Raw genomic sequence first — 10,208 nt, forward strand, 5'->3', positions numbered from 1 at the left:
TTTTGTTTGACATACCCCGTACGGAGTAAATTCTCTTCAAGTCGCAACTGCTGATATGGCTGCATGACTGTTAGATGTCACTCTTGCCCGCAGAACTAGAGGCGATAGTATGGCACGTGAAGCATGTCACCTTGTTTCCTCGCTCACGAGGGCTGGTCAACCGAGAGCTGATCATTGCGAATCCTCGTTACTCTTCTGGACAATCTGCTCTAGCCAATATAGTTTGAACTAGGGGGCGGAGAGAGACAGTAATGCGAACTTCGATTCGGAAATATAGCCGAGGCAGAGTCCTAACTCCTAAGACATTGGTGGTAGTTATTCAAGGTCGCTATGGCGCATCCGTGCGCCCTTTCTTGTTCACATCCATAGTTAACAAGAGTCCTGTAAAAAAAGTAACAACTGTTCAGGCAATAATTGTCTGAAAGCTCTTCCTGCGATGGTAGTATGGATATGGACGGAGCTCTGGAACCAAGACGGAGGTTTATCGCCGAATTGCTTCACGGGTATTATTAGTTAGTGAGCCGACGGTTTCATGCGCCATAGTTATTGCCTGCATGTTGGTAAACCGCGTGGAGCAGTCGCGGCGAATTTCATCAGAAGCGAGGTGTCTATAGCAGCGGCCATTAACAGTATCCAGGTCCCCGGAACCACTGCAGCCGACCACAATAGACAGGAGTGATAACCAGATATAGGACAAGCCGCAAGACTATTCAAAGTTCTCGGTCGACGATTCCAAACTGAGGCATCTCTCCGTCCCTCGTTTCTGGATGAGTCCCTGAACATGGGGTGGAGAACGGGGATGAAGATATCGTCCGTAAGGAATAATAGGTGTAGACTTGAGATAGCAGTCTGCTGGGTCCCATAGGACGCCCAACCATACTGCGCATAGTGGCTTTGCAGAGATATCTAAAGCATCATCTGGTGCGGAGGAAACGCACGGTGTCAAACTCGCAGGCCACAAGAGTGAATCCCCAAGGATCAGCGCTGCCGGAAGTGTATTTCCACACCCTGACGTCGAGCGATGCGGATTATCACCTCTAACTGACTCGTTTAACTGCCATATTTGACTCCTTAAGATGCGATGTCCTGTTTTGAAAAGGAACACATTGACTCCCAGACAGATCTGGAAGGGAGTTGCGCGCACTATTAACCAAAACGGGTATCCTTCACAGGCGGCACGTCCAAGTTACGGACCGGGCTATCGGTTAGTGCCGAGAACAACGATACATCCTCGGGATCCAGGGCCTTTATGGTTAGATAGAATATTAAATAGCAAAGGTTGTTTTAACAGGGTGCATCACTAGTTTATGGGGAGAATCCCCCGGGCTTCCGGAGACCGATGTCTTGGGACCGGACCCGGGACCAAGACTCTGCTTTGCATTCAATAACAGGCCAGCATTCAGTCCCTGCGTGATGCGGGATAACCTTGTGCTAGCAGGTTAGTTAAAGCATCCTGTGACTAACTCAAATAGTCCTCCATCCAGTTATGAAGAGGAGGGCTACTATTAACTATACCAGCAAAGGTAAGTAGTATGATATATCAAGGACCCTTGTGTCTTTTCAGGATCATGTTCTAGTGTTGACAAGAAAGGCAGTTATTTCTTCATTAATCGACAAATATCATAACTTACTAGACCGCTCGTCCAAAAAGGAGAACTTTCTAGTTTGGTCTCCACGGGTCTGATAACAGACGAATACTAAAAGACAGGACCGCAGCGCCATTCTAACTCCCGACCCATAAATCACGGTGACAGCAAACTGAAACAAGGAAAATCGTATTATCATGGAAGATTCGACGAAATCGTTTCAAAACCAATCTGATGCCGCATTAATCCCTCCTAATCCCTCCTAGTTTGAAGTAACAACACAACAGGTCCAGGGATCATACGCCCTTGGCTTTCCGGGCCATCCGACTTACGGGGGCATTAACAACCCGACAAATAGTCAGCGGAAGAAGCTGGCATCTAAGGCTTCTCTTCTGCAGGGGCCTTGTTCTGGCGCCACATGATAATACTGCAGATAACGGTGTAAGCAAAGAGGATGCTATTGGCTTGTCAGTTTATTTCATCGCCGCAACACCGGGATTGTCCGTCATACCAAAGAGCAATGCTGAGTCCCCAGATACTCTTCATCTCAAGGCAGATCGACTTGGAGGCACCAATCCAGTCCGTGTACTTCACGGTGCCTCCCTCCTTGTCTAGCAGGCTGCCCAACGTCGTGGTAAAAGCATAGGCGGACGAGTTGGAACCGGTCAGTTTGCCGATAACCTTGCAATCAAGGTATGACAACGGCTTTCCCACAGTGACGGCGACGACTATCACTGCGATGAGGACGAGCAAGTCTACTCCTGCGAAGATGAGAAATGGGAGTATTTTGTCCATGAAGAGGATAACCGTCAAGAAGCAGTACAGGACTGCAATGCAGGTCTAGTTGTAGCATTGTTAAGTCTAACTCTCGATATCTATAGATTAGATTCATTACTCACCACGCTAAGAGTCCCAATCAGAACATTTGGGGGCTTCACATGGCTATTGACCATTTCCGCAACGAAGTTGGCAGTCATTCCAATGATGGCGATCAGGCTCATCCCCTGGAAAGCCCGCGCATAAAGGTAACTCAAGCCAACAGCACCGTGATTCATTTTTATATTTCTGTATGGAAAAGAAAGAAGAAATCTCAAGAAAGATGGACTCTTCAGAGAGATGTAAGTGTCTGCCGTGGATAGAGATTGTAGAATGTAGCTGACAATTGGCTGTGCGGTCAAGTATAAAAGGAACGTCTTGCCAGAAGAGCAAATAATAAATGAGTGTCTTTCAGCTACTCAAACGATAACAAACAAACAGACAATAAAAGAAAATATCGCGATCGAGATCTGGTTGATATGAGTAATGATTGCTTGGAGACAAAGCAGCCGACCAGGACAGGTTCTTTAAATATACAAGACCGCCCATTGTAGAGATGAATCCAAAAATAAAAGCTATGATTCTAGACCCTTTCCTGGGCCTAGACTCAGCATCGACATCTGCATCCGCAAACTGACCTGAAGCTGTGAGCTTGTAGAGCTCTTTGGCGTTAACTCTACTTTGCGCCGGGACTCCCCCAGTCACAGCGCGGGAAGCACCAAACACCAGCGGGAGAGCAACATTGCCAGAGCTCCAAAAATAAGAACCGCCCAATTTCCCCACCACGGCGCTTCGACGCTAGATTCTCCCCAGATCTTCTTGACCAACCGATCAAGATGCATGAAGATGGCTGATACGTCTGTCCTGACGAGCTATGAGCTCTACAACGCCAGGTATTGGTAGATATCCCGTTTCATATTCCCCGGTTTCGGCCAGCTTCCAGCTCATCAAGTCGGACACGAGCCTCGGTCCTCTGGGCTTGGATTACTCTGGCAAACGACGGTATGAGCAGGCGCCGTACTGCGTAGATCACAGCGCCTGTCTTGGAGACTCTCTAAAAGGAGTTGTTCAGCCAATGATTACTTTGATGCTAGATTCAGGTACCGCACTGCATACCGTCTCTTGGAGGTACTTACATGTTGAAGCAAACAGGCTAGCCGGAACAACGCCAATGGATATTATGATCCGGAAATAAATGATCGATGATAGGTAGCTCTGTTCGCTATGACCGTTACTGAGGTCCCGAATGCAGAGGTTAACACTTTGCTCTCCTGCGCTTGGTTTGTGGCAGAATAGGATGAGGTCTTTGTGTACGTTTGGTATTTTTATACGGGCAATATGGTGTCTAGGAGGTCGCCAGCGGTGAAATGGAACTATGGAAAGATCACGGATCATATCGAGAAACTTAGGAGGTGCTATGGTATTAACCATCCTCTGGTAAGCTATATCTACTCGGTGGTCATCACGATACTACTTCATTGACTCTTGTCCCAGGATAATAAACGATGCAGCTCCACGGAATTGTATCACGGATCTTTCTTGTCGGTCTTTCATACATAACGCAGTTCCGAGGGCATTTGCCAATTAATTCCAGAGCCCTTTTCGGGAACAATGACGCTATTCCCGATAGGCATACTTATTGTACTTAGGAGATCTAGCGGGCATCTCAACAGCCGAAACACCGAACAAACTCAAGTCAAGATGCTCGTATTTTTTAAGAGGCATCATCCCTACGGAGAAACAAAAGTAGAATTCGGTTAGTGTCTTTACTCGTCTAGTATCATGGAATCTTCTTGACGAAAGCTTGTTCTCTAATAAAGCTTGTCTCCTACCCACAGCCACCATCATAGGCAGCAAAGACACAGGTCTTGAGCGGAAACACCCCAAACATTATGTCGAATCCAGAGCCATCTCCCCAAAAACCGCTAGTTGCGGGCAGAAAGATAATCGTTGTCGGATGCGGCATTGCTGGTTTGGCTTTTCCTTTGGCCTTGCGAAAACAATGGCCTGAAGAATACATTGATGAGTTCCCTGCCATCACAGTTTATGAACGAGATTGTCGCGAAATCCGCCCCGGGCGAGAAGGCTACTCGATCTCTATCCGTGGCGATGATGTGGGTTCTGGAATCCAGACCCTACACAAGATGGGTCTTTTGGAGCAGATGTTGCTGGTTAGCATCACAGGAAGATCAGGAAGCGAACCCAAAGGCGCATTTACCCTCTGGGACCTCGACTGGAAGCCTCTGCTCAGTATTTCGGGTCCTCCCAGTGACAAAGAGTTGCCGGCAACGTCTATGCGCATCCGAAGAGATGCTCTACGGCAGGTCATGATCGACGCTCTTGAAACTCTGTTGCCTAATGGGTCTATCCAATGGGAAACCAAATGCACAAAAGCTGAACCTATGCCTTCCAAAGTGAAGGTGACTGTGAGAAATAATAACGCGGAGGCCTCCTCAGATCGTGAAGATGAGTGCGACATCCTTATTGTGGCAGATGGTGCCGGGAGTAAGGTCCGCGCTCAGCTACGCCCGGAGGATACCCTGACCTTCAGAGGGATTGTTTGTCTTGCCGGTGTCTCTCGTTTTACAGAAGGAGAGGTCCCGAAACCTATGGACAAGAACTGGGGGGGCGTTCTGGGAGCCGGGCCGGTCGGTCTTTTTGTGTCTCCAGTAGATACACGCAGCGCACTTTGGAGCCTGAGTTACAGATCCGACCAGCCGCGAGAGAGGTTGTCTGCTCCTCTCAGCGAGGACCAGGCCGAGAACCTCCTCCGTGAGGCTCTTGACAGGGCTAAACCCTTCAAAGAGCCAACAGAGACACTCATCAAGGCTACCGATCCAGCTACTTTGGCAGTCTACAATGCAATGGACAAGCAGCCCTTCCGGCACGAGGCCAACTCGAAAATCGTCTTTATCGGGGACAGCAATCATGCCATGAGCCCATTTGCCGGAAATGGTGCCAATATGGCACTGACGGACGCCTGGGAACTTGCGTTACAACTATCCAAGTCTGTACCGACATCATCGAGCTTGTCACTGGACCTTGGTCCGGCATTGAAGGCGTACGATGAGATGAGCATTCCACGCTCTTCAAAGGCGATCAACAGGTCTCATTGGAGTATATCCATGCTTCATGCTGCTGGCATTAAATTATGGGCGTATAAATTGTTTCTCGCCCTAGTCAGACCGATCAAGGGTTGAGTTACTAAACAGTCCTTGACATGGAATTGGCTCTCCAAAATAACGGAGTGGTGTTGTACTATAGCACTCTCTGTCGTTTATTTCTACCTCTCCTCGATACCATAACCCTCATAATTTATAATGGACCAGAACCTGGTATTATATTCGCTATGACTAGAGTTAGTAGAACGGATAACCAAGCAACCGTCATCGCCACGCCCCCAATAGTGATCATAGACGAATATGTTTGTTCCATCTGCATGGTCATGAAATCCATCTAGAGCTTTCTTGGAACTCGATAGTTTTTCTTGATTCCATAAAGTTTGCTCGCCAGGTATAGTTATCGGATCCTTCGATGCTCTAGCTTATCATCTGCGATCTCAGACAGCACAAGGCTCTAGCAGACTCTCGGGCTATATGAGTAATATCTGCGCGATGGATGTCTGTCAGGTTTTCTCCTCATGAAGTAATCATCGTTACACTGATTCGTGACCAAAATATAACGATCCCCTAAGACGTTCCAGAAGGAGACATGTCTTCAATGTATCCGAATTCAAGCGTTTTGCAGATGCATCCGTTAGCAGGATCGCAGAAGATGTGTTCACTTTGAAAAGCTTGCTGAAGGCGGATTCAGTAAAACTTTTCTGATTGAGGTGGCTTTCTGCCAGTCGATCAAAAAGGAGAACTCCTAAGTACCTAGTTGGTCTGCCTGTATCTCTAACATTGATTGATCGTTGACCGCCTAGGCGGTGAACGTGGATTCTTCGGCAGAATAATAGAATTCTCCGAGGTTGCAGCAACCATCAATCGCAAATCTTCCGCCACAACAAGCAGGAGAGACTCCTTGCTTGGTTTTTACGTCTCCATTTCTGAGAGGATACTGGAGGCTTAGGCTTTGGGCAGCTCCAGGGATGCAGCGCTACATCTGTGCGCGCTGCGCGCTGAAGCAGAAACGCTCTACGGCATCTCTTGCCACTCTTTCTTTGAGCTCACAAACAGCGTTTCGCCAAAATGGACGTTTCTTATCAGCTGCGGGCGGCCTTAGACGTTCATTTCATACCGCGAAGAAGGTAAAATACTAATGGATTTGCGCCATCGTATGGAGCACGGCTAACGTTTCCCTTTCAGACTGCTGCAGTACACGAGGACTCGCCCGTCTCTCAGCTGTCTGTAGATGAGATCCTCTTGAAGACCGAATTCGAAGAGAAAGGAAATATTCGTGAATACCTACGAAAATGGAGAGAGAAACAGCCGATCTCACTTGATCCTGTTCGCGAGCCAAACCTCTCGGGCCGCCCCATGCCGTGGGTCGGCAATATGCTGAGTGATAGTCGAGAGGCCCACGATAATGACAGCGATATGCTCTCAATTACGGACGAGGCTACTTCTGAGTACTCGAGAGATTCTGAAGAAGGCGGAGACATGCAGGTACATCTCGAGCCCGGTGATCTCGTGGGGTTATCTGCGTAAGTCGCCAGATCTCGTGTCCTGGTAGTCGGCTGTCTGACCATACTATAGGCCATCTGGAAGCATACTTACCGCAATATACGTTCGTTCTATCCAGAAGCAACAGCAGTTTTACACTGCAAGAGGCAAATGGAGAGTGGCATTCGCAAAAGATCTGGACTACGTGATAAAGGGATTCGCTCCACGCGAATTAGTTTCTCCCTTGCTCCCATACTTCCCCGACACCCTGGCAACATTGAGCTCGGAGATGCAGTCGACAATAGAAGGTGGTGTGCCCAGACCAGTTGGAGCGCCTCTTGTGAAACTGTTGGCGGATTTCGACGAAGATGTCCGCGCTATCTACCGGGACAACTCGCATCGATTGGACAATATTCATGATTATATGGCTGATGACGATGAACCTCTTGAGTTTACCCTTCGGGAACTAGCAGCCAAAGCTCTTGGGATCGATGAAACAGCTGTCAATGAGGCCACTATGTTTGCCGTACATAAGGCGATCAAGCAGCATCCTTTTATCATCGATTATGACAGAAGCTCTCCATTCAGTGACTATTATTTGGTTCGACCCAAAAGAATGGCCAAGAACATCGAAACTGTTGGCCAGTGGGTTAGAGAACATCAAGAGCATCAATTGGGAATTGCTAAGCAAAAAGAATCCGGAAACATCAAAGATCATCCTTTACACAAGTTCTTGCAAAAGGCTCAGCGTCTGATTCGGCTTAGTCGAAAGATTAGGTCGCCTACTACGATGTCCAGCGTTGGCCCAACAGCGCAGCGATATTCCCCGGATGAGACTGACAACGGTATGATCTATCGGGAAATTTCGACCGAGAGCTTCAGCGAATCAGACCGCATCATTATTGAGTATCTCCAACTCTACTCTATACCACCCCGACGGATGACTTCTGGGATCATTAGATCTGCGGGTTCATACATAATGCGAGCTACAGGAATGTACAGCACGCTGGGACTAAGTGCAGCATCCATGCCACTTTTTCTTCAGGAACTCGGAGTATTTTCTCCGTGGGAGAACCTACATGTTCTGGACCAATCTTTGTCTTTGCCGGGCCACGGACTGTCGCGCCGCTCAGACAAGCTAGTGGACAATGTCAAGCAGGCCTGTGAAGAAATCAAGGCAAATGGCCTTAGGGATGCTATGCAAGACCTGAGGACTGACTTCGGCGACCTTCCTGTTTATTGTGTCGATGATGCCGATGCCGAGGAAATTGACGATGGTGTCTCTCTAGAACGTATCCCTGGATCAGACGATACTTTCTGGATCCGTGTGCATGTGGCGAATCCGTCAGCTTTTATTCCCCCTGACCATATCATCACGAAATATGCTTCCTCCCGCTATCAAACGTTGTACGTCCCTGAACGTACATATCCGATGCTCCCAAAATCGGTCACTCAAGGTTATTTCAGCTTAGCCTCTGGTCGTCCGACTCTGACATTCAGCGCAAAGATGAATACTAAGGGAGAGATCCTGGATACAAACGTCACAAATGGATATATTAGGAACGTTATCAACATAACCCATGCTGATCTCCGGCAGCTCTTCAATGATGACATTCAGAGTTCCTGGGAGACCTTCACCGTCGGAGGAGAATTTCCGAAGCGTTCCCGACAAGGATTGAAACGAATAATGTCTGAGGAGGACAAGACCACATTCCACACATTGAGGCAGCTGATGCTCGCATTCAGAGAGCAGCGACAGAAAAGGGGTGCTATTGACTGGCCAGCTCCGGTTGAAACGCCGGTCTCTGTTTTCCTTGGAAATAGATCGATGCCCTCTCATAAGTTGAATGTAGAGGAAGGGAGACATTTCTTGGGTGACCCTGTGATCCAGCTGCAATATCGAAATTTCGACCCCTACGAGGTGGCAGATCTCACCAAAAGAAACTTGATATCTACAATCATGAATCTAGCTTGCTGGATTGGGGGGCGCTGGTTGGCCGACCGCAACATCCCTGCTGTCTTTGACGGGACATGGTATCACCCTGAATATGCTAAACTAACCAGAGAGAATATTTCTGAATACGGTGGGACCAACTGGTTGGATCTCGCAGCACCCAAGGGAATCTCGTCCTCCAGTGTGATACCCCATGTCCCCCTCGGCCTAGATGCTTACGTCAAGACGACCAGTCCCCTCAGACGTTATGTCGATCTGTTAGCACACTATCAGATCGAGGCAGCGTTGCGGTATGAGAGTGCCCACGGCACACTGCTCGATGCCAGAGAAAACGCATCTGTCGTGCCCTTCCAGAAGTTGGAAGTTGACAGATATATCGAGCGTGCCAGTTGGCAGCGTATCAGACTGAAGCAGTGTGCCATGTCATCTGACCAGTTTTGGGCCTGTCTGTTCCTCTTCCGCGCATTCTATTTCAACGAATGTGCATTACCAGAGACCCATACTTGTCTGCTGCACAACTCTTACAGCAATACTGCGCTGGCGGGATCCGCGGTGGGCGAGGGGTATGCCGGTTTGCTTTTACCGTTTGGGGTCAGATGTCAAATTGTACTGCCACCTTCTATGACAGATGTCGACATAATGAGCATGGTGGAGGCTAAAATAGTGTCTGTTGACATGTCGCGTACCATGGTTCTCCTGGAAGCTGTTAGACTTGTTAAACACTATGAGAGGGTGGGAGAATGGGCCTAAGTGGACCGACAAGCTATAAACGCCCGGGCTATCTCGGCTAGACCTTGACATCCTGACGATAATACTTCTGGGGGACCTCAGCGACGTTTTCCTCTTTCCTTTTCCCACAGGTGCTCATGCAGCTTCAGGTGGCGATCACGCGTTCCCGATCATGTTCATGTCGATAGACGTGGATATGTGGAATATCCTCCGGTTTCCAAAATTCCCCATACGTTCCTGCTCCACGAAGATTCTTTTTTCTTTTTTTCTGAATATCCACGAATCAGGACACTACACGGCGTTGCACACCCGTCACGATGGTACGATAGTCGCAGAAAGTCTCCAGCTGAAACACATTTTCGCGACCTGAGACCGCCATTGGCGCCCCCAGGGATGCGGCAATCGCGTTTCCTACTATTATTTGATGACCCGACTCTCTGGGAACTTGGATGTCATCTGCAGGTCAGCCATGACAATTATTATTACTGGTACCTGCGCTAACTAGGAGCGACCTTGGGG

General features: G+C 48.5%; 3 protein-coding genes across 3 annotated transcripts; 2 read left to right on the top strand and 1 right to left on the bottom strand.

Annotated features, from left to right (window-relative positions):
* Nucleotides 1–1,964: 1,964 nt before the first annotated feature.
* Nucleotides 1,965–2,641, bottom strand: C8Q69DRAFT_447165 (hypothetical protein; the record flags this gene model as incomplete). Its single annotated transcript, XM_028629186.1, has 3 exons — nt 1,965–2,043; nt 2,098–2,426; nt 2,486–2,641. 3 exons carry the CDS (start codon nt 2,639–2,641, stop codon nt 1,965–1,967), a joined length of 564 nt encoding a protein of 187 aa, XP_028482685.1.
* A 1,241-nt stretch (nt 2,642–3,882) lies between these two features.
* On the top strand, nt 3,883–5,743 carry C8Q69DRAFT_79921 (hypothetical protein). The gene has a single exon (XM_028634046.1). The coding sequence runs from the start codon at nt 4,295–4,297 to the stop codon at nt 5,600–5,602; it is 1,308 nt and encodes a 435-aa protein (XP_028482686.1). The 5' UTR covers nt 3,883–4,294; the 3' UTR covers nt 5,603–5,743.
* Nucleotides 5,744–6,407: 664 nt separating this feature from the next.
* C8Q69DRAFT_79990 (putative mitochondrial exoribonuclease Cyt-4) lies at nt 6,408–9,948 on the top strand. Its single transcript, XM_028634047.1, has 3 exons — nt 6,408–6,651; nt 6,710–7,047; nt 7,100–9,948. The coding sequence occupies exons 1-3, from the start codon at nt 6,493–6,495 to the stop codon at nt 9,708–9,710; spliced, it is 3,108 nt and encodes a 1,035-aa protein (XP_028482687.1). The 5' UTR covers nt 6,408–6,492; the 3' UTR covers nt 9,711–9,948.
* Nucleotides 9,949–10,208: the final 260 nt, after the last annotated feature.

Source organism: Paecilomyces variotii, assembly GCF_004022145.1.
Source record: "Paecilomyces variotii strain CBS 101075 chromosome Unknown C8Q69scaffold_11, whole genome shotgun sequence".
In the NCBI taxonomy this organism is placed as follows: domain Eukaryota; kingdom Fungi; phylum Ascomycota; class Eurotiomycetes; order Eurotiales; family Thermoascaceae; genus Paecilomyces; species Paecilomyces variotii.

Coding starts and splice junctions, on each gene's coding strand:
- C8Q69DRAFT_79921 (XM_028634046.1), top strand. CDS start 4,295: ATGTCGAATCCAGAGCCATCTCCCCAAAAACCGCTAGTTGCGGGCAGA.
- C8Q69DRAFT_79990 (XM_028634047.1), top strand. CDS start 6,493: ATGCAGCGCTACATCTGTGCGCGCTGCGCGCTGAAGCAGAAACGCTCT. Junction 6,652..6,709: donor CATTTCATACCGCGAAGAAG/GTAAAATACTAA, acceptor TTTCCCTTTCAG/ACTGCTGCAGTACACGAGGA. Junction 7,048..7,099: donor GATCTCGTGGGGTTATCTGC/GTAAGTCGCCAG, acceptor ACCATACTATAG/GCCATCTGGAAGCATACTTA.